The 26694-nt window shown below is 47.6% G+C and overlaps 2 protein-coding genes across 5 annotated transcripts in view; one reads left to right on the top strand and one right to left on the bottom strand.

The window, feature by feature from the left end:
- Nsmce2 (NSE2 (MMS21) homolog, SMC5-SMC6 complex SUMO ligase) overlaps positions 1 to 13055 on the bottom strand; it is a 216461-nt gene extending 203406 nt beyond the window's left edge. The window contains exons 1-2 of one of the 3 annotated variants that reach the window (XR_005870474.1): positions 12920 to 13054; positions 8925 to 9095 (exon numbers count right to left, since the gene is read on the bottom strand). Coding sequence is in view for 2 of the 3 variants with exons in the window: in XM_040730305.1 (XP_040586239.1) it covers positions 8925 to 9081 (157 nt within the window). In the remaining variant the exon portion in view is untranslated. Of the gene's footprint in view, positions 1 to 8924; positions 9096 to 12919 lie in introns of all 3 variants that reach the window. The other 2 variants (XM_040730305.1, XM_040730304.1) reach the window with 2 other exon arrangements.
- A 38-nt stretch (positions 13056 to 13093) lies between these two features.
- The window catches only part of Washc5 (WASH complex subunit 5), a 51158-nt gene continuing 37557 nt past the window's right edge, over positions 13094 to 26694 (top strand). The window contains exons 1-7 of one of the 2 annotated variants that reach the window (XM_040730303.1): positions 13094 to 13238; positions 15794 to 16103; positions 16566 to 16711; positions 17436 to 17520; positions 18689 to 18789; positions 21224 to 21416; positions 24322 to 24474. In XM_040730303.1, coding sequence (XP_040586237.1) covers positions 15918 to 16103; positions 16566 to 16711; positions 17436 to 17520; positions 18689 to 18789; positions 21224 to 21416; positions 24322 to 24474 — 864 coding nt within the window. In that variant the 5' untranslated portion in view covers positions 13094 to 13238; positions 15794 to 15917. Of the gene's footprint in view, positions 13239 to 15788; positions 16104 to 16565; positions 16712 to 17435; positions 17521 to 18688; positions 18790 to 21223; positions 21417 to 24321; positions 24475 to 26694 lie in introns of both variants that reach the window. The other variant, XM_040730302.1, reaches the window with a different exon arrangement.

The raw sequence follows: 26694 nt of genomic DNA, 5'->3' as shown, positions 1-26694 counted from the left end.
AGACTGTGGACTGGAACCTCCAAGACAAGGAGGCAAAGATCTCTTTTCTACGTTAGTTATCTCGGGTGTTCTGTAATGGAGACACAGAGCTGACTGACACAGATGTTGGGGTTACCACCATCCGCTAGCAGCTACTAAGAGGAAGATAAAAAGAGGGTCTAATCTAGGGACCAGTAATCGGGTTCAAATTCGAATTCCCTATCTGTGTACTGGCCTAAGTTATTTCAATGCAGTGAGCCTCGTTCTCCTACTGACAGACCGAAGACCAGCTCTGTTGTATCTATGGCAACTCCCTCGCTTCTCTCCCTCAGCACCTCTGAACATGGCTGCACCAGGAGGTCTAGCCCAGGTCAAGAATACCAAAGACACTAACAGCAACGACACAGTTAAACTCACTCTCACACATTTCTAAAACACACATCAGGGTGTGGGGAAGTTTCGCAGCAAGGGAAGCAGGTAATTCTAACCGTGCTGCAGACACTGGTTGGGGCTTTTGTCAACGCTGGGTAAAAAGCTGCTGCAGATTCGCCCCGCGGGGCTGCCAGCTGCTCACCAACCAGCCCCCAGTCTACAGAGGAGAGGCCAGGCAGCAACACCGGCCAGTGTCGCAGGTGAAGTCAGTGCTCCCGTCCCCGGCCCTCAGACCCCAGCACCCACATGCCTCACAGGCCTGCCTGCCTGATTCACGCAACAAGCTTTTACACACAGGCTCTGGGACGGGAAGAAGCGTGTCTACACAGGACTCCTCTACCCAAGGCCTCAACAATCCAGGCCAGCTACAGAACTGAGACAAAGAAACCTCGAGGAGACCTTCTGAACACGAGGGAAAACACTAATGCTGACAGGCAGAAAGAACACCTAGAGTCAAGTTATTGCTTACCTAGAGAAGCCTAACACTGCCTGTGCTTTCTAATGCCCAAATCTGCAAAATCTCCAGTGGAAACACTTTGCCCAAGTTCATTAACATGTGTGCACATACATGTAGGTATGAATGCATGCATATACCTCATCCTAGGCTAGTCATGCATATCTATGTCGTAATCCTGATTTAAATTTTACAATCACTTTAAAAAGATTTGCTCACATAAAAACTTATAATTTTGTCCTTTCCTAGACAGCTGCATTTGGGAACGTTTTAGAACTAGAACGTTAAGAGGTATGTAATGTATTTCCTACTGGCTGCCTTAGTCGGAAATGACAACTAGAAGCCAGCAGAGGGCAGTAACGCACATAATCCAAATTACAACAACCTAAATTTTTAAAGTGTTTGGTGGCAACTCCTAGAGTATAAAATGGCCCTCTTTTCTGTGTGTGTGCGTGTGTGTAAATACAGCACATACCCGGACAGGAATTAGACAATCAATTATAAGAAACTGTATAGTACCTGTCCTTTTAGGTTTTTAAACAAATCATTCCGTACACTGTGTGTTAACTTCCTATCAGGTTCTTAGTGTTCTATTGCCATGAACAGACACCATGCCACAGCAATTCTTATAAAGGAAAGCATTTAACTGGGGCTGGCTTACAGTTCAGAGACTAGTCCATTATCATGGTGAGAAGCATGGCGGCCCACAGGCAGACATGGTGCTGAGTGCTAAGTCTGTGGCCTTGGGAAAGGGATTTAGCTTTTCTAAGCCTGAGCTCTGTCGTGCAGAAAGTGAGGATAACTTCCTTCCTACTTCACAGGACTGCTGGAGGGACCCAGTGAGAATCCAAGAAAAAACATACAGCCAACACATTGAAAGTCTGAAACAAACTCAGTTGTTACTTTCATCATTACCGTCATTATCACCAATACCACACTTGGACACAGACCAAAACACACACTGTCTGACTATAGTAACCATGGTCTTCCTGCCGTAGAGCGTCAGAATCCTGGGAAACAGACAAAAGGACTAAAGTGTCCCTCAACTTCAATAATGTATACTCCAGTTCTACCCATAGACAACAAGATTCTGTCCTTTCCAATGTCTGAATAGAATTGCATAATATATTATAAATTATGTAACTGCGTAATATATTATATATAATAGATGTACTGCAATATAATATGTATATTTTATATGTATATATAAAATTCAATATATAACAGGTGATACTAGATGGTGTCAACCTGACAAGTTAAAAGTAACCATCACAATGTCTAAGAAGGTATACTTAACCAGTGTAGGTATGTATCAAAACATCACATAGTGCCCACAAAACATGCATTTTTATTTACCAGTTTTTAAAAGATACTGAGGGAAAAATGTCTCAAATTAAAGACTACTTTCTTCTATAAAAATTTGGGGAGGGCTTGTAATTGTATTTTTATATAACTTAGGCCATGAGGAACTAACTTAATGTACAATAGACTATGATTAGAGTTTAGGGCTATTATATATACTTGGAAATTCCTGTGAAAAAGGAAAGCTAAACTAACAATTTGGAAATATAACCAAAATTTCTTGACATTGACAGCATATGCTTTCTATTTAATTATATTAAGCCAAAACGATCAATGATTAAAAAAGAACTCTCCTAATAAGTTCATGCAGGACGTGGTTGCCCTAGGCTTAGTCTCTGAAAAGACTTTCTCATGTCATCTGCCTCTTGCTCATCAGCATTCAAATTCAGTTCATAAGACGGAGCTCCAGGCTGGATAGAGACCACAGGTCCACAGACCAAGACCACGACAGAGCTCCAGGCTGGATAGAGACCACAGGTCCACAGACCAAGACCACGACAGAGCTCCAGGCTGGATAGAGACCATAGGTCCACAGACCAAGACCACGACAGAGCTCCAGGCTGGATAGAGACCACAGGTCCACAGACCAAGACCACGACAGAGCTCCAGGCTGGATAGAGACCACAGGTCCACAGACCAAGACCACGACAGAGCTCCAGGCTGGATAGAGACCACAGGTCCACAGACCAAGACCACGACAGAGCTCCAGGCTGGATAGAGACCACAGGTCCACAGACCAAGACCACGACAGAGCTCCACAGGCTGAACTGCAGACCACAGGTCCACAGACCAAGACCATGCTCACTATAATTTCAAGACATGATTTTTTTAGTCAAGTAGAGTACAAAATTGTTTTTGAATGCACAAACCATTGTGGGTCCTTTAACATAAATCACAGCAGTGGCACCCAAGGGCACTAGTGTGGAAAGTCTGTGTCACTCTCCATCACTCACTCAGTATAGCAAATGTCTCCTTCACTTAAGAATGTCCTTGATGAATAAGCAGAGCTTACTACATTTGCTCTATCTCAACTGCTAGGTATAAACCTTCATACTGCGCAATGAAGTGGTAAATGTGTATAGAAACAATTGAACTTCACACCCTGAGGGCTGAACAGGGAGGTGCCTTGGATGTGTTACAGGCTAGTCTAGCTGTGTTTCCTTCCACTTGGATGTGTTACAGGCTAGTCTAGCTGTGTTTCCTTCCACTTGGATGTGTTACAGGCTAGTCTAGCTGTGTTTCCTTCCACTTGGATGTGTTACAGGCTAGTCTAGCTGTGTTTCCTTCCACTGCGCTTTTGAATGCAAAGAATAGCTGTAATAGGCCAACTAGGATCACTGAAACTTGAGTATCTAGTGAAAATGAAGAATGTGAATCTGCATTTATAGGACAACACCTTTAAACACAAATTCCAGCTTTGAAGAATCTGTGAATACCCTTATGCAAGCTTGAGATTTTCCTCCTAAGTTCGGTGGTGACGGTAAATTATCTCCATCCTTGTAACATCTTATCCATTCCCCCACACAGTTGGTATTTTAACACATATATGTTTTCAAATTAAGATGGTAAATCCTGTGAAGGATGGAAGTATTTAATACTCATCTGTGTGCTTTTGAAATCCTAGCACTGAGTTAGGTACAAAATAGTTATTTTGTAAGTGTTTATCAACTACCATGGTATTAACTGAAGTAGGAAAGTGTGCTTCCAACATATATACATTCAAAACCCGTCCTCCAGGGTATTCCTCACAAGCATCTGCATATATCAAGACTCTTCAGCTCGTGTATTTCTTTTCCATACAGCTTGGTCAAAATGTCTTAAGGTAGCTTTTTAAAAATCAAAAACCAAGTATTTGCTGCAAAATTAACCCAAATAATCAGGATAAATAACTCTAGGTCTATTTATGTGTCTGAGTGTTTTATCTGCACTCACGTATGCACACCACACGCATGGCCGGTGCCCACCAAGGTCAGAGGAGGGGCCAGATCTCCTGGAAGTAGACTTATGTTCTGGAGGGCTAATAAACAATCCATGGCGGCAGAGTGGGGGTAGCTTTCCAAACAGTTCTCCCACCTGAGGACCAAGGATTAAACCTATGAGCCTATGAGGGTATTCTCATTCCGACCACCACGTCACCGTTTATTGCCAGAGTTTACAAGACCTCATAGCGCAAATGGTATTTGCCGCCTGGCCATCATAGAAAAAAATTACCAACCCCAAGTTATACTATGGGCTTTTCTGAGAAACACTGTCAGCATCTCTTCTCAAATGACAACGAATGGCTGGGCATGGTGGTGTGTAACTGTAGCCCACTATGAGGAAGGAGGAGCTGCGTGACAGGAAAGAATTCATGGTCAGCCTCCTTTACGTAGGGAGTTCGAGCCAGACCTGGCAATACTGAGACTCCTTCTCAAATAAAATAAAACAAAACTGCACAAAGTGTCTTTTTATGCTAATACAAACTTCTTTCTTAAGACAATGATAAAGAAGTCTATAGCCAAACGCTCAGAAATGTTTAATTCTGGAAACTACTAGTCTGATGCCCTCCCCCGGCCTCCAGGGTTATGCTCCAGCTCATCTCTTGAGGCTTAAGGTTCTGTTGTGACTTTAATCAAAGCCAAACGTCCATCACCACCGAGAACAGATCCAAACCAGATGGAGCAGGGTCGAGACACTTAAAGACCAACACTAAAAGGATCACAGGTGACTAATCGCTAGACACGAATGAGTAACTGGGGTGGACACGGTCCTCTTGTCAAGAATAATTGCAAAAGCTGATCAGAAACGCATGCTGTGATTACTTGCAGACAACGGGACAACAGCCAGACCAGAACCATCTGACCGCAGCCAGGAAAATCCCTGAGATTAGTCCTGCCACCCCCTCCCTTCCTGCAAGCACTAAGGACGAAAGGTCCACACAGAGCATGGCGGCCTAAAGGATGAGAAGGATCTGGAGAGCCAGGAGGCTGAGGCAGCGGAACAAGCTATGACCTCCATCCCTGGAGTCTGGTGCTCGGTCCTGAGACACTGAGGACCAAGTGCTGGGAGCCACAAAGCAAATGATCCCAGGAGACACTGGAGCCCTGTCCGTCCAGGGCCAAGTCATGCTGAGCCTTCAGAGCACAAAGCAAATGATCCCAGGAGACACTGGAGCCCTGTCCGTCCAGGGCCAAGTCATGCTGAGCCTTCAGAGCACAAAGCAAATGATCCCAGGAGACTAGGAGACACTGGAGCCCTGTCCGTCCAGGGCCAAGTCATGCTGAGCCTTCAGAGCACAAAGCAAATGATCCCAGGAGACTAGGAGACACTGGAGCCCTGTCCGTCCAGGGCCAAGTCATGCTGAGCCTTCAGAGCACAAAGCAAATGATCCCAGGAGACTAGGAGACACTGGAGCCCTGTCCGTCCAGGGCCAAGTCATGCTGAGCCTTCAGAGCACAAAGCAAATGATCCCAGGAGACTAGGAGACACTGGAGCCCTGTCCGTCCAGGGCCAAGTCATGCTGAGCCTTCAGAGCACAAAGCAAATGATCCCAGGAGACTAGGAGACACTGGAGCCCTGTCCGTCCAGGGCCAAGTCATGCTGAGCCTTCAGAGCACAAAGCAAATGATCCCAGGAGACTAGGAGACACTGGAGCCCTGTCCGTCCAGGGCCAAGTCATGCTGAGCCTTCAGAGCACAAAGCAAATGATCCCAGGAGACTAGGAGACACTGGAGCCCTGTCCGTCCAGGGCCAAGTCATGCTGAGCCTTCAGAGCACAAGCAGAGGCTCCGGAAGGGCCGTACTTTGTAACACGATGTCAGCCCTACTAAAGGCTACTGTATTAGCAGGAGTCTCGAGAGGAACAGAACTTATAGCTCTATAGAGAGAGAAAAAAAGGGACTTATTACAGTGACTTGCAGCCCAGCTAGCCCAACAGTAGCAGTCTACTAACAGAAGGAGGCCGGATGTCTCAGCTGATCTTCAGCATACGTGGAAATCCCAAAGAACAGGCTCTGATGCCGGCAAAGGAACGGGTTTGCCACGGCGAGCGAGAGTGAGCGGGCGGAGAGAGTGCTTCCTTCTTCTATGGCCTTTATGCAGGCGGCCAGCAGAAGGCTGGGCCCAGGTGAAGAATGGATTCCCGCCTCAAAAGATGCAGAGTGAGCCAGGCGTTGGTGGCGCACGCCTTTAATCCCAGCACTCGGGAGGCAGAGGCAGGCGGATCTCTGTGAGTTCCAGGACAGCCTGGTCTACAAGAGCTAGTTCCAGGACAGCCTCCAAAGCCACAGAGAAACCCTGTCTCGAAAAAAAAAAAAAAAAAAAAAAAAAAAAAAGAAAAGAAAAGAAAAGAAAAAAGACCCAGAGTGAAAGCGGTCCTTCCAATTCAAATGATTTAATTAAGAAAAATCCCTCACAGGTGTGCCCAGCCCCTTGGATTTTCCCTAATTGCAGACAGTCAAGTTGACAACCAAAAACAGCCACCCCGGCTACCAGACACCCACCCTGACAAAGCTTATCAGTACTAAAAATGCAGTACCCAATCCACAAATTGCTTGGCTTCTCACCAAAACAAACTTCAACTCTCTTTAAAAGTATGTTTGTTTGTTTTCTGTTGCTGTGATAAACACTACAAGCAAAAGCAACTTAGCAATGGAAAGGGTCTATTCAGCATTCAGGTCGCAGCCCATCCGGCATGGGAAGTCAGAGCAGAAGTCAGAGCAGAGACCAGGCAGGGACACCTCTTACTGGCTGGCTCTGCCGTTTTTCCTTACACAGCCCAAGCCCACCCTGCCTGTGGACAGCACCATTAGCCATTAAGGAAATGCCTCACAGACGTGGCCAATCTGATCTGGACAATTCTTCAGTTGAGGCTTTCTCTTTCAAGGTTGATGGGGGACGTCCTTCTGTGTATATGTTTATCTTATTGGTTGTTGAATAAAGCACTGTTGGCCAATAGGGAAGCAAGACAGGTGGGACTAGGAGTCGAGGAGGATTCTGGGAAACAGGCACAGTCAGTCATGATGGAGGATGCCAGAGGAGTAAGAGGTCCAGACCCTTTCTCCAGTAAGAGAAGACCACGTGGAAATACTCAGATTAGCAGTTATGGGTCAATAATTAAGTCAGAGCTAGCCAATGAGAAACCATAGCAAATGGCCAACAGCTTCATAATTAATATAGTGTCCTATGTGTTATTTGGGGGCTGAGTCAGCAGCGGAATCTGGGCAGCTGGTGGGAAAAAATACATGTTACACAAGATGACTCCAAGTTTGTTTCAAGTTGACAGCTAAGGAAGCCAACTATGACAAAAGAAAACAAAATTTCAACTGGCAACATAATATACATAAGGAAATCAGATTAGAATGACGTTGAGAAGAGGGACAGACAATAATTTTTAAATGGCTATTAGAAATATGTTTTATAGACTCAAGGTTGAAGAAGGGGGTCAGCAAGATATCTCAGCCAATGACACGAGCCTGATAACATATATTACATATATGATATATGGCAAATCTTTTAAAAGAATGGATAGGAAAATATAAAAATAAACCTTAGAAAAGGCAAGCATGGCCGGGCGTTGGTGGCGCACGCCTTTAATCCCAGCACTCGGGAGGCAGAGGCAGACGGATCTCAGTGAGTTCAACGCCAGTCTGGTCTACAGAGCGAGTTCCAGGACAGCCTCCAAAGCCACAGAGAAACCCTGTCTCGAAAAACCAAAAAAAGAAAGAAAGAAAGAAAGAAAGAAAGAAAGAAAGAAAGAAAGAAAGAAAGAAAGAAAGAAAGAAAGAAAGAAAAGGCAAGCATGAGCATGACAAAAAGAGAAATGGAAAAGTGGAACCAGAAGGTTCCATTTCACCCTGTCATGTTGCTGAAACAGCCCAGTCACTAAACAGAATTGACAGCAGACTGCAGAAAATAAGACAAATGAACTTAAAAACAGCACAGAAATTTCTCAAATTATAGTGAAGGGGGAAAAAACAAAAGCACTAAGCCCTATGTGGTTTAAGGGACAATGTCAAGCATTGTTACATGTCATCTACATGTAACAACAGGAATTGTAAAAACAAAGGAGACTGAGGGGAGAGGTGAAGAAACAGAAACAGAAATTCTTCCAGCTTGACATAAACTTTAAGTCCTTAGATTCTTAAAACTCAATCAGGATAAGCAAGGAAAAAAAATACGGGAAAGCACATCACAAATTGTTCAAAAACAGCACCATTTAAGGAAAAAGAAAAAAAGATACTATGCCACTCCCCTGGCTCTAAATATATCAAAAGGTAGTAACGCTAGCCCCCAAAAAGCAAAGAGCGTTGTTCTAAACCTTGTACTTGAAAAGTAATAATCCACCAAAACCGAATCCTTACTCTGGTTGAGGCCGTCCTTTGCTGGTATTCCTGGCAGACTAATCAAGCATGAAAACTGATGCTGTCACGGCATATTACACACTTTCTGGTTCACATGCATCCCATACTTTAGATTGCATGGGCTCAGCCAAAAACCTTAGTATGTTTGTGCGGAAATGTCTAGGGCAGTTCTGAGTGGAGGATAACTGTACTACAGAATAAGATGAGACAAAGTGTCCAGAAGGATTAAATGCCTATCTCAAAGGGCATCTCCAGAGTAATGCAACTACACTGTCACCTCAAAGTAGACAGACAGACATAGACACAGACACACACACACACACACACACACACACAGAATTGTAAGCATTACTTACTCTGAGTCTCCACAAGGTCCAAGGCAACACTAGAAACGGTGTCCATTCCAGAGCTGATACAGGCTTGGAAGTTTTTTAAGGAGGAGAGAGCGGACTCCACACCACTGAAGGATATGTAGCGAGTGGCGCCTGAATTTGAACTGGAACGCCCTGGCATCTTGGAATTGTTACCTAAAATTTCAAACACAACGGTAAGAGTTCTAAGTCGGAACAGTAACTGTACAGGCAAAGAGCACAGCTGCAACATTCAATGTCGACTGTATCCAACATCCATGTGCTACGCTGATACCTGCAGGCGGTACCCAGAGGGTACCAAGGTACTGTGTCATCACCTGGCCATCAAGCACAAGCACAACATAACACAGGAAAGGTAACTAGCTTCGGTTTTTAAGAATACCGTCTTCCTTGTTGCTTCAACCAACTCTACAAATCCCTGTTCTTACTAGCCTAACACACACAGAGGATAGAGACTGTCTGTGACACATTTTCCTTTGAAATAAACAAAGAGAATGAAGCTTAATGAGATTTTTTAACCTATAGCTTTTAACTTACCAAATATATATGTATATATGTATATATTTGAACTCTTAAAATCTGTTTTTAAAGTTCTAAAAGATTTACAGCTGTAATTAACTCAGATTCAGTAGAAGTAGAATTTCTATAAAGACTTCTTGTAGCGGTTGACCTATTATAGCTGTAGTTATTACCCTCACATTAAGCACTCCCTTATCTACACCTTTAGACACCAGTTCTAAGCTTTGGGCCCATTGCCTGTATCGACGTCTTTGCCTAACTGAGAGGCCCCTGAAAGTCAGCCCAGGGAAAGCAACTGGAGAAGCGCAGGGTCCACATGGCCGTAACTGACAAGCAGGCTGCAGCGGAAGCTGTGCGGCACCATAAAATTAGAAAATCTCTTCTGGGATCCAGGAGACACACCATCAACTCAGGCTCATGGGACCAGAGGCTGACTGCAAGTCCTTCAGCCCCTCTTGGGGAAGGAAGAGGCCACACTCAGGGTGTGACCTGGCTTCTGGGCCACAATCTACATCAGAACTCACTCTCTGGGGGAGGGGAGGGGGCGTGTGGTGCCAGCAGCACTTCCTCCTCTCATAAGACCAGCTGTTTCACACCTCAGCTGCGACTGCGGTTTCTCCACTATTGCTTTCAACCAGGTTTGTTTGCTTATTCCACAAATGGGAATTAAAGGTCCCATCATGTAAATTCTTAGGCTCGTTAAAAAACACAGGACAGAAAGGGAGAGAGGCTCTGGGGGCTAAAGAGCTAACTTTTATCTTTGAGTTTAATGCCAGTTTAATGCCACTAGTTGCTGATTCAGTTAACTTGGGTAACATTTAGTAACTGTCGTCTTAAAGACCAGGCAACTAATTCTCTGAGCATGGGAATATAGTGGTTTTTCAAGGTAAATACTCTGAAACTTTTATTCCAATTCAGTGAAAACCTTGTCATATGCCAGGCAGTGTTCTAAGCAGCAGAAACACTCAGATATTGTTCCCCAAGAGCTCACTGGTTCACAGGACCAGCCATGCAAATATACGGCCGAAACAGCATAGGTTACTTGTAAAATGAAGGGACAGACGAAAAGTCTGACTTGGCCCTCACGGTGAGGAAAAGGCATACAAGAACACACAGCACAAACGGTTGCAAACAGCATCCGACCTCTGGGCAGCGACTTGGATTTTTCTTGTACAGACAATGGGCCCCTTTTCTGCCTCGGGTTCTCTGACAGCGTCTCACTATGTAGCCCAATGGCTTCAGACTCACAGCAATCCTCCGCCACTCAAAAGCTGAGACTGTAGGCAGGAGCCACCCACAGACCTGGCTTAGAAATACTCCGTGACCCCCGACGCCACAAACTCCTGACACCTCCTCACCCACGTGCGCTAACGCCCACAGCCAAAGACCTTGATTGCTACCTGACTGAGGAAACAGAAACCACCAAGGAGGGTACTTCCGTCCCCACCGGGCACCCTCGGTGTCTGCACTCTGCCCTCTCTTGTTGGATGAAGCTGCCACGCCCACTGAGACCAGCTCCCCTTTACACCACTTCCTCCTGGCCTTCCCCCAGCGACCCTCCCTGCTCGCCTGCATCACTAACTCTCTCCTCTCCAACACCACTGTCCGCTGAAAACCAAAGACACCTTCCTTCTCTCTTTAATGGGAAAGACGAGCATCTCCCCACCTTCCCCTCTGGTTACTTCCCAGGCTTCTCTGTTCATCCTGGCCACAAAACTCTCCTGTAGGCCTCCGTTTGTCTCCAAGTCCTCTCTTCCTGCCCTTGCCTGGGCGTCCACCAAGCCAAGGGGAACACGGCTCCCTTTTGCACGCCTTCAGACTCTCGTCTCTTCCCATCGGATTCCTATGATGTGTCTAGAGTCCCAAGCCACAGCTGCTAATCCTCTCCTCGTCTCCATGACCCGCATACCCACCTCCCCCAAGCTCATCTATCTGCAAGGTCTCCATGTTTCCATGCCGGAATCCTAATGTCCAGAGTGGCGGTGTTACCAGACGAGGCCTGTGGGGAGGCAACTGGATCCACCCTCCGGAATGCAATCCGGCCCCTTTAGAACGATGCTCCAGGGGACTCTCTTGCCACACAAGGAAACGGCAAGTGCATGCCATGCGCAAAGCAGGAAACACGCCTTCACCAGACACTAAATCTGACGGCAAGTTGGCCTTGGAATCCTCAGCCTCTACAATGGAAAGACAGTAGCTTCTAATGCTTTTTTGTTTGTTCGTTTTTCGAGATGGGGTTTCTCTGTATTGTTTGAGGCTGTCCTGGAACTCGCTCTGTAGATCAGGCTGGCCTCGAACTCACAGAGATCCGCCTGCCCCTGCCTCCCAGTGCTGGGATTAAAGGCGTGCGCCACCACCGCCCGGCGTTTTTGATGCTTTTAAACTACTAGATGTAGCATCTGTATTACAGACATCTGAACATTCTAACCTATTCCTCAGGTCTAGGTTTTCAGTTAAGGCTTGGGAGGGTCTCCCCCAAGGAACATTTAGCATCATATGGAGACATTTTTAATTAGGGTGGGGGCTGTGGACCTGAGGCCAGGAATACTGACAAGATTCTTGAAAGTACAGTAAACTCTCTCTACAAAAAAAATCATCTGAAAATTCAATGTCGTCATCACATTGGTTAAGAAACACTGGTTTAAGTCAACCTCTTCTTGCAACCTCTTTCCAAAGACATTCGTGTTTTTGTTCCCAGGACCTACAGCCGCCAAGGCAGTCCACAACAAAGTTGTGCGCTTCTTGAGGTCTCGTCAAGCCATCAGGCTCGGTACACCTTGTTGCTTTCCCTATATTCCTGGAAGAGTTGCCGCCAGCTGAGTCAGCTGTTAATGTAAATAGGCAGACACTGCTCCTACGTGTTGCTGCACAGCATTGTAGCAGACACAGAGCAAAACAAACAGGAAGTTGGGCCCCCAGCCTCCTTTAAAGCCACGGTGGCAAGTTCGGCGGAGTTGCGTCTCCTCTTTCAGCACGCCGGGGTGCACGCATCCTCCGAGTCGGTTTCCCTGGCCCACACACGTCTGCTGCTAAACTTTAGCCGGCTGCGTGCTTACCGCCTGCCATTCCCTTAAAGGAGCGCATACACCATGCGTACAACGTCTCCCGAAGACGAAGTGACCGGGAAGGATTCGTTGAGTTAGCAAAGTCACAATAAAGACTACTGCCATCTGCATCCCAGGTCACCACCAGGGATGCCCGTGCCCAACAAGGCTTCGCCCCCATCAAGGCAGTGTCTCACGCACTACTTACCTCCACCTGCAGGGGCGAGACGGTGCCCGTGGCCTCATTCATCGCACAGGGTGACGGGGCTGCAGTGCGGACCCCCCACCCCCCTCCGTCCCGCTGCCGCGGGGGGAAGACAGCCGGGGCCCACGGCCAATAGCCCAAGTCCCCGGAGCGCACAGGGAGGCGACAACGCCCGCCCGCCCTCCCCCACCGCGGCTCCTCTTCCAGCTTACCTGGCTGCCGCACCCGGCTCGGTGGCAGCCACCGGAACGCCGCTCGCACAGACCCCAGCGCCTTCCCCTCTGCCCACTTCTCCAAGAGGCTGAAACGCCCCGCGCGCTCTGCGTCATCAGTCGGCGCCCGCCAGGGGATCACATGACGCCCGGGCCCGGGACGCCGCCCCTCGGTCACGTGACGACGAGCCGGGCCAGCCGGGGGCTCAGAAGCCAGGCTCCGGGCAGCTTAGCTGCAGCCCAGGGCTCTAGGGGGTCGCTGGGGCCGGAGACGGGGGCCCGGGTGTCCGGTGCGCGCGGCCGGCCGGGAGGCTGACAGGTGAGTCCCCGAGCGAGCCCTCTCGCTCCCCGGGCACCGCGCCGGGTGCTGGCCCCGGAGCCGCCAGGGCGGGGACACCTGGGTCCTGCAGGGCTGGGGCTGCACCCCTGCCGCTCGCCTCCGTGGAAACGGCTCTTGCACGCATCTTGGAAGCTTTTGGGGGGTGATGCTCAAGCCGCTTGGCCCGCAGCTGAGTGTGCACGTTTCTCGGCGCGGTGCCCTGGTAGCGTGGTCGGGTGGTCTTCTGTCCACTCTGGAGAAAACCGAGACGTCGCTGGAGTAAGGGCTGTCACGCGAGCGGGAGGGTGGGGTGAAAGTTCTGCCGCGCGCTTTGAGTTTGGGCAAGTCGCTTCTCGAGCACCCTGATGCCCCTCGCCCAAGGTGAGGTGCTGAAGTCCTCTGTGTTGGGGGAGGGTGTCACCGGGTCCTGATTCTCCAAAGGTAGGAAAATAAATACTTGGTTCTATGTAGATGGGGGGGGGGTATTGCCTCCATCCGCTACCAGGGACGCTCTCCCTAGGTTTTCTTTAGCATTCATGAATCGGGCTGGAGTGATCAGCTTATCCCAGAACTTATCCGTTATGGTTTTTGTGAAAAGATTAAAAATAGACCCATCTTTGGTCCTCTGGATCGGGCCAGAGATGCGGTTCTTGAAAGCATGTCCCTTTGACAGGTGATTCTTCCTCATACAGAAAAAAAAGCAAGGGCCGGCGCCAAGCACCTAAAAAGTAAAGCTGCCATACTTTGTAACTCATAACATAATATTAGTAAGGGAATTAAGATCCCGATCTCTAAGTTTGTTTGACCTTACTCAAGAAAGGCTCAACTAAGACACAACATCTTGTAAAGCTCACTGCTTGCATCTTAAATGATTGCATGGTTACCAATCTATAACGACGGTCATTTGATTCTGTTACTCTGGGTCAGTTTCTCCATCCTACTCTGAGCTGTTTAGAGAATATCCTTACCAGATAAATGACATGGGAAATATAGCTAGCCCTGATTAGGTCTAGTATGTCTTAAATCGTCTAGATGTGATAATGTAACTAAGTGATTTATCCTTTCATTTGATGCTGCCTTGGTACTAGTCTCCAAGAATGTAGCAAGACACTTTCATTATAAGACATTAAAAAAAAACAACTCAGCTTTCTTTATATTTCACTAAAGAGGGATCAATTGTAATAGGTATTTTTCTTTTACACTGAATTCTATATAAACACTTGTTTTAATGCAGGTGTAGATAACCTTAGTTAATAAAGGCCCATAAACATTTGTTAAACCATTGCTAAATATGTTTGATTACTTTATGTTCTTGTAGCGTTATAGTGTGTTTTGATTGTTTGTCTGGAGAGGGTCCCACTATGAAACTCTAGCTAGCCTGGAACTCACCGTATGGGCCAGGCTGGCCTCAAACTCATAGGAATCTACCTGCTTCTGACTGTGGAGTATGCCACCACGCCTGGCCTTAAAGTAAGATAACCTTAAGGGCCAGGAGGTTGCCACACACAGTCTTGATACATCCTCCTCTCAAGCCTGATCTTCCCTGGATGAGTGCACGCGGGTGCTGTCTGTCTCTCTGCCCCTTGGGAGAGATGAGGGAGAGGGCAGGATCACTGCTTTGCTCTGAGCTGTGTCCTCCAGGGTCCAGCTGCCTGCACTGTCATCGTATATACAATTAGGCAGCAGTTTTCACCTGCTAATCACAGCCTGGCCTTTGCCCGGTGGGGCAGAGTTTTACCGTTTCACTCCGAGTGGGTTTGGTCTTCACTGGGCGGCGGTGGCGCGTCGTTTTGCCCATTTTGGATTATCCTCTCTGCTGTCCCCTCTCACTTCCGATGCCAGCCCAGATCTGTGCAGGAAAATGGGACAGCCTGAAGTTCAGCCTGTTACTTAGCAGTGCGGCTTAAGAGGCATGGGTGACTGGGAGTACTAAAAAGACTTGTTAAGAATGACCTGGGCGGTGGTGGCGAGCGCCTTTAATCCCAGCACTCGGGAGGCAGAGGCAGGCAGATCTCTGTGAGTTCGAGGCCAGCCTGGTCTACAGAGTGAGTTCCAGGACAGCCTTCAAAGCCACAGAGAAACCCCGTCTCTAAAAACAAAACAACAACAACAAAAAGGTGTGCTCTGATGTGCATCGGGTGAAAGAGTTCCAGGCAGCTGTCGTGACTTCCCAGCATCCTTTGCTTGCTGACCTGATCCGGTCCATCTCCATTAGCTCTGTGTCTACCCCTTGTTCTCTCTGCTCCACACTCCCTAGTCTCCCTGCCATCCCTTAAGCATCGTCTTAGTTACTTTCCTGTTGCTGTGTAGAGGGAGGAGTTCACCTGAATACGGGTGAAGTCATTCCACAGGCTGGAGCCCCAAACCGAGTAAAAGGGAATGAAGGAAGTGACCTGAGCACCGACATCCCTCTCTCCCTGAACATCGGGGAGTGAATGCCTTCCTTTTCCTCATACCAGGGCTCGTTGGCATACTTTCCCTGCGTTGGAGCTGTACTTCAGAAGCATGTACACACGTTTCTTAAACAATTGTTAACTTCCCTTTTTGCAGTGCAGGTTCTTTCATGGAGCAGCCTTTGGGTCTCCAGTCCTGGCTTCACCCGGTGACGCACAGACGCCAGCGCTGAGACCGGTTAACCGTTCCCACCATCCCGGCGTGGAGTAGCAGGTCGCCCTCACGATGTTGGACTTCCTGGCAGAGAATAACCTCTGCGGCCAGGCAATCCTGAGGATTGTTTCTTGCGGCAATGCCATCATTGCCGAGGTGCTGCGGCTGTCGGAGTTTATCCCTGCCGTATTCCGGCTGAAAGACCGTGCCGACCAGCAGAGATACGGAGACATCATATTTGACTTCAGCTATTTCAAGGTGCTTTCCCCCCGTGGCCTCGGTAGTCCTGTCCCTTTTACAAAAGCAGCCTTGCTGTGGGAGCCGTGAGGCTTAAAGTAGTCAAGCTAATTATGGAGCATTGAAAAGGACAGCTTTTCACCCAAAGTTAACATCAACTCCTAAGCTGAAAATAAGGGAAGGAAGGGTACTGTGTGGAAAGTCCTAACACAATGTAAACCACTACCTGTAACATAATAGCTTTTGCCTTGAGGTGCATTTGAAAGCGTACTAACCTTGGTTGAGATTCACACAGAGGCTTTTTGAGTCTGGCTTGCATGGCCATCTTCTTCTTTGAGTCTAGGATTGCGTGGCCATCTTACCTTCTGCTGCTCTGCTTTAGTTTTGATGTGTGAGAACCTTAGAGCACAATTTTAAGGCATCCTAGAACTGTGTCCAGCAGATTGGCCTTTGCTGATTCTAACACAAGTGTTTCCTTCTCAGGGTCCAGAGCTCTGGGAAAGCAAACTGGAAGCCAAACCTGAGCTACAGGATTTAGATGAAGAATTTCGGGAAAACAACATTGAGATTGTGACCAGATTTTACTTAGCCTTTCAAAGTGTACATAAATACATCGTAGACTTAAACAGGTATTGATGAGTTCCATAACAGCTTATTCCGGGGTGGACTAGCAGAGGAGCAGGGACCCAGCAGAACATGTGTGTCTTTCTCAGAGTTAACTCATCCATGCTGTGCATCGATGTAGTTTCATTATAGTCTCCCGTTCCTGTGATGGGTCGTAATAAACTTTGTCCTCAAGCTTTCAGCTTTTCAATTTGTGATCCTGTTGCCCTAGGCCCAGCTTATATTAGTTCTTAAGAGTTGACCAAATAATATGCAGGGTGTGTGCGTGCGTGCCTGTGTGCATGTGTATGTGTGTGAGTGTATATGTGTGTGTATGTGTGTGTGCAGTATGCGTGTATGTGTATACAAGTGTGTTCATGTGTGTGTTCGTGTGTCTGTGTGTGTGAGTGTATATGTGTGTGTGCACGCACGTGCGTGCACCAATCTATTGACCTTCAGCCACTCTTCGTGTTCCGTTCCTGAGCCGTTGTTTCTGAGCTCCTGCTGCTTTGTAATTCAGGAGTAGGGAATACTCCTTTGAGTTTTGAACAGCCCTAAGTGTTACCCTGTATCCCCAAATCACCATGAGTCACAGCTCATAGGACACAAAGTTCACGACACAGCAGAGACTGCCTGCAGAGGACGGAAACCAGAGTGCGGTGTCCTGCCATCTCTCTGGAAACTCTGTCCCCCTCAGAGATGTCACACCTGTGTTCACATTAGCTCATCGCCCTTGCGTTTCGTTTGTAGATACCTCGATGACCTCAATGAAGGAGTGTATATCCAGCAAACCTTAGAGACTGTGCTTCTCAACGAAGATGGAAAACAGCTGCTGGTAAGTGATAGGAGCTGTAAAGTACGTACTCAAGAATATGAAACAGCTGGGCATGGTGGCAGTCAGAGGCAAGCGGATCTCTGGGAGTTCGAGACCGGCTTAGTCTACACAGCAAGTTTGGGAACAGCCAGAGCTATCTAATAGACCCTGTCTCAAAAATAACAATAATATGAAACAGCATCAGTATATACAGCATACCATTCCTCAAAGAAAAGAAAATAGCCTAATGATTGTCTTCTGAGTTTTGAATGTGTGGGTGTCGTATGAAATTACTCACGGAAGACAAGACATGTTGGATTATGAGCGTCCTCTGTAGAAGAAGTCCTTCTTCGGGCTTGGGGATTTAGCTCAGTGGTAGAACGCAAGGGTACTTACCTAGAAAGCATAAGGTCCTGGGTTCAGTCCTCAGCCGAGTGGTGGTGGTGGCACACACCTTTTATCCTAGCTCTCGGGAGGAGGAAGGAGGCCGATCTCTGAGTTCAAGACCGACTGGGTCTATAGAGCAAGTTCCAGGACAGCCAGAGCTACACAGAGAAACCCTGTCTCCAAAAGCAAAAAGAAGAAAAAGAAGAAGTAGTCCACCTTCTTTTTGTATCAAGACATTGAGCTGATACTTAGTACATGGTGACTGTTTAAGAAATGTCTATTAGAGCCAGTGTGGTGCCCTGTCTATAATCCCAGCACTTGGGAGGTAGACACAGAAAGATTAGTTTCAACGTCATCCCTAGTCATAGAATTGAGATTTCATTCTGGTATGACTAGCAAAATAATCACTGGGTACTGAAATTTATTCTGAGTCAATTTTTTGTTGTTGTTTGGTTTTGGTTTTTCGAGACAGGGTTTCTCTGTGCCTTTGGAGGCTGTCCTGGAACTCACTCTGTACACCAGGCTGACTTAAAACTCACAGAGGTCTGCCTGCCTCTGCCTCTGCCTCTGCCTCTGCCTCCCAAGTGCTGGGATTAAAGGCGTGCGCCACCAACGCCCGGCTTTGAATCAATTTTTAAAGCCTGTTCTGCACAGCAGTTGAGAGCCCTGTGCAGAAAAAAACATACATTTACTTTGAAATATAAACAGCTTCTAGGAGGAGAGTGACGGAGCGGTCGTTTGTACCGGTGCCAGCTGGCAGGCAGGCAGGCTTGTGACATCGCCATTGTCCTTTTCTTCACAGTGTGAAGCCCTGTACTTATATGGAGTTATGCTTCTTGTCATTGACCAGAAGATTGAAGGAGAAGTCAGAGAGCGAATGCTGGTTTCTTACTACCGATACAGGTAACCCCACAGGGCTGCTGCTGACCACAGGCACTGTGCGCTCCTGCGCCGTTGGGAGCGGTGGCCTGTGGTGAAGGATGCTAGTGTACACACATCTGAACACACTGAAGAGTATGACTTTACCCTTTACGTATTAGCATTAACAACTACATCCTGGAAAAACTATATAAAATGAAAACTGCTGGATCCGAGACTTAGAAACATACAGATATGATGATGATGCATTTGTCATAAAGCGGGAATCAGAATTTCGAATGTCTTCACGTGACGATAAATTGTAAGGAATTGTGAAATTCTTAAATGTTTTACTTTTGAAGTTGTCTTTTTGAGTTTTCAAGCAAGACACCTTGGCGCCCATAAGGAAATGAAGGAGCTTTCTGTTGTCGCTCTCAGGCGGGTGACCGAAAGCTATCATTCTGCGTCAGGCTGAAAGTGGACTCTCCCCCATACAATCATAGACACAGAGACACCCCAGGCCTTGCGCTACATGAATCAGTGCAGAGCTACGGGCTGCAGGAAGTAGGGTCCCGAGAAGCCACCTGGCCAGCTTTTTAATCTCAGCACCTCCCATAGAGGTTTTCACTCTTTAGAAAAAAAAAAGTGTCCAAAAAATGGATACATGGCGCTGGAGAAGTAGCTTAGCTATTAAGAGGTTGTTTTGCAAATGTTTGTTTGAGATAGGGTTTCTCTGTATAACAGTCCTGGCTGTCCTGGAACTCACTCTGGAGACCAGGCTGGCCTCAAACTCACAGAGATCCGCCTGCCTCTGCCTCCCAAGTGCACACTTCTAGAAGACCTGGTTGAGTTTGTTCCCCAGCACCCATGTCAGGCAGCTCACAACCACCTGTCACTCTAGCTGCAGGGGGCAGTGCCCTCTGTTGGCCTCTACAAGCATCTGCATGCATGTGGATGCATGTGCAAACACACAAATAAATAATACAGTAAGTTCTAAAAAATAAAAATAAAAAAATAGCCCAATCGGTGTTAAGTGCAAAGTATAATATCTCTGAGTTTGAGGACAGCCTGGTCTCCAGGACTACACAGAGAAACTGTATCTTGAAAAAGAAACACGAAAACCTGAATGCAGGTTAAATTTCAGAAACCATCTCACGGAAGAAATGGTGGATAAGCAGGGGCCATTGTGAATTTCGGATAAAGATATGATGTGTAGAATTCACCAGAACAGCCAAGAGAGGCAGGTCCTCCTCAGAGGGACTTTCTCAGGACGTTGCATCCTCCGGAGCGCTCTGCCTCCGCTGTGAGCTAGCCCCAGCTGCTTGTCTAGCCTAATCTTTTCAACCTGATCATTCCTGAAGGGACGGTCCCCTGTTGCAGATCATTCATTCACATCCATTTGTCCATTCAGTGTCTTACATCCATGTCTGAGAAATGAAATCCCAAGTCACCTCGGGGCCTTTTGGAGAAGATCACGTGTGAAGGTGATACTTGAACTAGCCCAGAGAAATAAAAACTAAATAACGTGAGGCCAAAGAAAAGTGTTTGCGTATGGACCTTAACCGCGAGAACTCAGTTTTGTCCCTTGGGGAACACATCCCTGGCACATAAGCGCCATTGTCAGTTGCGAGGCAGTAGTGTTGAGGGAGACTGTGACGTCAGCTATAAGGTATTTAAGATGGATTCATGCCTTACAGGGCCAGTATTCCAACATGAAAAATCCCAGATATTGTTATATGGCTTGCCAATAGAAACTAAGTAGTAGAAAGCCATATTAGAATAATTTTTAACTTTGTAAAATATTAGCTGGCTTTCATATTCTTTGTCCATAACTCTAAGATCCAAGGAACTGCACACCTGTGATCCCAGCACTTGGGAGACAGAGACAAGGGGATTGCTAGTGTTTGAGGCTAGCTTAGGCTACATAGTGAGACCTTATCTCAAGAAATCCAGGCATACACGTGCATGCGCACACGCATACACGAGCAAGCATGTATGTGTGCGTGCTTACACACGCACACATGCACATGTGCTCTGCATAACTCATGTGGTAGTCAAACCTGAACCTGAAATCATTTGAAGTCAAGACCTACCCAGAACAGATGTGGCTGTCTGTCATCTTCATTTATCTCGTCTCTGTAAGATAATTTTTACCTTCATTATTAACATCTATTGATCTTGAGACAATGCAAACCCTGCTGTGGTATTCTGTAGTATATTCCACATACTGTATTGCTTGCTTTTTTATTTGGAGAGCATGATCGAGACAAATCTAGCTCCTAGAATTTGGAAAGTGGGCTGGAGACCTTTACAGAAAACCAATACCTACCCTTCTAATAGGCTTTTCAGATGGACGCTTTTGAATTAGGACTCTAATGGGCCCGCTGTTGTTCCGGGATGGAGTCCTTTGCTTTTAGACTCACGTATTTCTGACATGATTTCTTTGGTTCTTTTGTTTCCCGTTGTGAACTTGACTCAGTGCTGCTCGATCCTCTGCTGACTCGAATATGGATGATATTTGTAAGCTGCTACGAAGTACGGGGTATTCCAGCCAGCCAGGAGCCAAAAGGCCACCCAACTATCCTGAGAGCTATTTCCGGAGAGTGCCTATCAATGAAACCTTCATTAGCATGGTCATCGGACGCCTGAGATCGGACGACATTTACAACCAGGTAGGAGTTGGGGGCCTTAGTTTAAAAGGGGGAATTTCCTTTTCTTCTTCCTTCCCTCCAGTGAGTCCGGGCAGCAGCTAGAAACTATTTGTAAAGCCTTTAAACAGCGCTGCAGGGTCAAGGACTGGAAGCTGTGAGTTTGGGACAATCAGAGGGTTCAGGGAGAGGTGGACATGAGCAGTGAGAAAGAAGAGGCATTCTTTTATCATCCGCTCGAGAAACAGTGGTTAAGTTGTTGTGTTCACTCGTGGGCTGGGTGCTGGGGGTTCATCACCAACGGAAGCGGGCTGTGGCCCCACCCAGAGTGGACTTGGAGCTTAGGAAGGAAGACACCGCCAGAGGTGTGCGTGTTAGCTTGGGGGACACCGTGTGCCACTGGAGCGTGCTGCAATGGTGTCAGGGTGGCAGCCACCGACAGTGGAGCAGGAGGGGGTCTAGAGGGAGCCCGGAAAGACCCTGCCACGGCTGAAAGTTAACTCACTCCTCACCGCTGTGCACACCACTCAGAAAGACACAGAGCATTGCTATGCTCTGGCTTCTCTCCGGATTGTGGAGCTCCTCCCCCTTACTGCAGGGAGTTACCATTCGACTGCACTGTTCTAGGGGAGACACACGGTTTCATGCATCTCTGTAGTACTATAAGGTAGACTGTCATTGTCACACAGCTCTCTTTGGTGGCCCATTCCTTTTTCACATGAGTATGTTAATTAACTGTAAATAAGACTTTTTGATTCTTGTGTTGTATTTCTTAAAACATTCAAAATCAGCCGGGCGGTGGTGGTGCACGCCTTTAACCCCAGCACTTGGAAGGCAGAGACAGGCGGATCTCTGTGAGTTCGAGGCCAGGCTGGACCGACAACCTCCAAAACAATACAGAGAAACCCTGTGTCGTAAAACCAAAAAAAAAAAAAAAAAACACACATTCAAAATCAGAACTGTGTGCAATGCCAGGACTTTATAATATCTGTCGCCATTTGCTGAGAACCAAGTCTGAATCAGCCTCACAGGAGGGTGGTTCACATTCCATTTTCTCAGTTGCGCATGGCAACCCTGCAGGGTGGACATCACCCCCTCATTGCCGTGGAGGGAGGTGAGCCCTGGATGCCTTCAGCATCTTCCTCAGGTCACAGAGCTGGGCAGCAGAGCCACGGTTTAACTCAGATGGGCATGAAGTCAGAGCCCGTGCTGTTTCCCCACACCCTCCTCCTCCTTCCTGAGCCCACGAGCCACTTCCGACAGTGGTGTGTTACACTTTTCTCCTTCCCTTGTGGCCTTCACTAACAGAGGGTCAAGCTGAGTTTGTTCTCTGTGTCACCTCACTCTGTCCTGCATCTCCCCCATCCCATCCCTGGCTCTGACTGACAGGTCAGATTCTCTTGTTTCTTGGTATTGGAGAAGAGGCTTGAAACACAATTTCTACAAAGTTTTTAAAGGACAGCCTCATCCAGCTGGGTGAAGAAGGATCTGTAAGGAAAGAGTTGGGCAGACACATCCGGGGAAGAAGTGGGGTGCTCTGTTTACAGCCCCAGGCCCTTTGCGTACACACAGACCTGTACAGAGCATCTAGGGTGGGGTGGGCGTGCACACTCTGATGGAGCCGCACCAACTGCCACACAACAGCTCGGAACGTCAGCACTTTAGTATATGAGACAGTGGTTCGCAATCTGTGGGCGGTGAGCCTTTCGCAGGGGTCACTCAAGACCACTGGAAAACACAGATATTCACATTACAGTTCATAACCGTAGCAAAATTACAGTGGTGAAGTAACAACACAAATAATGCTATGTTTGGGGGGTCACACAGCATGAGGAACGGTGTTAAAGGGTCACGGTATCAGGATGGTTGAGAACCACTGGGCTAGATGGTCGGATAGGAGATCTGTGTAGTGAGCAGCCTAATGTTGCATCATCTGAGAGAGGACTGCTGCCAGCATCTGCCCTCCAGCCAGAGGTCTGCCGTTTCCATAGGTCTGAGGCGTTGGGTCCGTGGCCTGCTGTGTCCATCTCAACAGTACACATTCGCTCAGGCCTTCCTTGGCTCCCCAAGCCCTTCCAGACCCCTTTCCTGCCTGCAGGATCCGCGTGAGCTTGCTGCGTCTATCCTTGTGATATTTCTCCCCTCCCAGCACTCGGGAGGCAGAGGCAGGCAGATCTCTATGAGTTCGAGCCCAGCCTGGTCTACAGAGAGAGTTCCAGGACAGGCTCCAAAGCAATACAGAGAAACCCTGTCTCGAAAAAAAAATCATAGCCAAGTGTCCATTCTTGCATGAGTTCTAGAAAGCAGTTGTTGAGCTGGGTTAGGATGATGGTGGAAATTGAATTTCAGTGACTGATGAACAAATAGAAAGTAATAAAATCACAATTTTACCTTGTTGCAGTCCATCACTTCCAAGACAGTCTGTGTGTGGTATAAAAGAAAAAAATGGCGACAAGTTGGGGGTGCAGGGTTAAGACTCTTGTTTTGTAAAGCGGAAACAGAATTGCAGTAGTCAGGGAACAGAAAGAAGAGAATGTTGTGGCATTCGAGATAAGAGGAAAGAAAGTTCCACGACTGCTTCCGGGGGCCACTGTCCGGGAAGCTGGTGGGACTTCAGACACCAGCTGTTCCCTTCAAGCATGGACTGTGCCCTCTGGGATGTTGCAGCAATGCCCTCTGGGATGTTGTGTTGCAGCAGTGCCCTCTGGGCTGTTGTGGGATGTTGCAGCAATGCCCTCTGGGCTGTTGTGTTGCAGCAGTGCCCTCTGGGATGTTGCAGCAATGCCCTCTGGGATGTTGCGGGCTGTTGCAGCAATGCCCTCTGGGATGTTGTGGGCTGTTGCAGCAATGCCCTCTGGGATGTTGTGGGCTGTTGCAGCAATGCCCTCTGGGATGTTGCAGCAATGCCCTCTGGGATGTTGTGTTGCAGGTCTCCGCCTACCCTCTGCCAGAGCATCGCAGCACTGCCCTGGCCAATCAAGCCGCCATGCTCTACGTAATTCTCTATTTTGAGCCTTCCATTCTGCACACCCACCAAGCAAAGATGAGAGAGATCGTGGATAAGTACTTTCCAGATAACTGGGCAAGTATCCCCTCCCTTTTGTAGACCTTCGCAGAACCGGCGTCCGGGGCCAAGTGTGTAGTGCACAGCAGTGACCCGAGCTGAGGACACAGAGGCAGGGGTCGGGAGCGGGTCCTTCTCAGCCGCCTACTGACTGCAGGGGTGCGCTTGTACCGTGTACACTTTGTTTCGCGTAAAAACGGTCCGCACACCTGCTACAGATGAAATGTTTGCAGAGAAAGTTCTTATGGTGATGCCCTGAACCAGGTCAGGTTCTCAGCTACCAGGTCTGTCCCCTGTCTCGCTGCTGAGTCGCACTGGCTGGCTGTCAAAAGCCGCTTTAGTTCTCTGGCAGTCTGAGAATAGGCAGCAGCTAGGAGATGACGGCTACCGCCAACCTGTGACTTGAAGTCAGGGGCTCGGGCTTGAGCAACCAAAAGGAAAACTCCGGTAGTTTTGCCCTGTGTTGCTAAACTGAATCGTTTCGACCGTAGTGCTGTAATCACAGCATCCTGGAGTATACCGCCTAAAAGTGCACCTCCCACACACATGACCCACGAGGTTTTTAAAAAGATATGCCAGGCGAATGTAAGCCAGTAAAAACAACTTCTAAGAATTATCAGACAGTGGAGAATGTTAAAGGAAACCATTGATAGAGATAAGGAGATACCATATAAAATGCTTAAAGTGGATAATCCACAGAGATGATTGACAGAATCCACAGAGATGATTGACGGAATCCACAGAGATGATTGACAGAATCCACAGAGATGATTGACAGAATCCACGGAGATGATTGACGGAATCCACGGAGATGATTGACGGAATCCACGGAGATGATTGACGGAATCCACGGAGATGATTGACGGAATCCACGGAGATGATTGGCGGAATCCACGGAGGTGATTGACGGAATCCACGGAGATGATTGACGGAATCCACGGAGGTGATTGACGGAATCCACGGAGGTGATTGACGGAATCCACGGAGGTGATTGACGGAATCCACGGAGGTGATTGACGGAATCCACGGAGGTGATTGACGGAATCCACGGAGGTGATTGACGGAATCCACGGAGGTGATTGACGGAATCCACGGAGGTGATTGACGGAATCCACGGAGGTGATTGACGGAATCCACGGAGGTGATTGACGGAATCCACAGAGATGATTGACAGTTGTGAAGTCATAGGCACTCCATAACACCCTCAAAATACACAAAACTCTTGGATTCACATGGGAAAAGTGACAAAACTAAATCATGATGGAAAAATTTTTTATATATCTCTTCCAAACATAAGCTATTTCATAAATGTTACGTGTGTGTTTGAGGAATATATATATGAAAGTTGAATATGTGGTAGATCATAAAAGAATTCAACAGATATGCTTATAAACTATATGTGATGGTTTATAAACTGTATTTTCTCACTATAGTGAAATTCAGTTATGATTAAGCGTTAAAAAGATGTGTTTACGTGTGCATACCCGAACTGGGCATTGGTGGCGCACACCTTTAATCCCAGCACTCGGGAGGCAGAGGCAGGCAGATCTCTGTGAATTTGGGACCAGCCTGGTCTACAGAGTGAGTTCCAAGACAGTCTCCAAAGCCACAAAGAAACCAAAAACTGTCTCGACAAACCAAAAACAAACACACACACACACACACACAGATTGTGTAAAAGAGGGAACCATACTACAAATTAAAAACAAAACAAAAAAACCAGAGTTATGCGATATGAAAGTGCTACGTGACAAACTTTGGGAAAACGGATCAAACTGCATTAAAGGAAAGTGTGACATGAAATTCACTTTCCAAACAGCAGGCCTGAAAGTGATGAGTCAGGCGGAGCGATGATTAGGAGATGAAGAGCCAGCTGTGCTCCCAGAGGACCTGGGTCTGATTCCCAGCACCCAGGTGACAGCTCACAGCCGTCCATAGCTGCAGCTCCAGATCTGAAGCCCTTTTACAGCCTCAGTGGGCACCAGGCACACAAGCCATACACAGACATGCGCATAGGAAAGCGCCTACACACGTAAGACAGAAATGAAAAGTCGCTCACTGTTGACATCAATAGATTGGTCTGAGAGCTCTCAAGAGTTAAAAGTGTGTGCGCGCGTGCGTGCATGCGTGTGTGTGTGTGTGCGTGCGTGCGTGCATGCGTGTGTGTGTGCGTGCGTGTGTGTGTGCGTGTGTAGATGGGGCTCACACGCATGCCAGAGCCAAGGGATCAGATTTAAA

The sequence above is a fragment of the Mesocricetus auratus genome, unplaced genomic scaffold (genome assembly GCF_017639785.1).
Source record: "Mesocricetus auratus isolate SY011 unplaced genomic scaffold, BCM_Maur_2.0 Super-Scaffold_100023, whole genome shotgun sequence".
Classification (NCBI taxonomy): Eukaryota; Metazoa; Chordata; class Mammalia; order Rodentia; family Cricetidae; genus Mesocricetus; species Mesocricetus auratus.
Note: the sequence above shows the minus strand (reverse complement) of the source record. Positions and strands in the feature narration are given on the sequence as shown.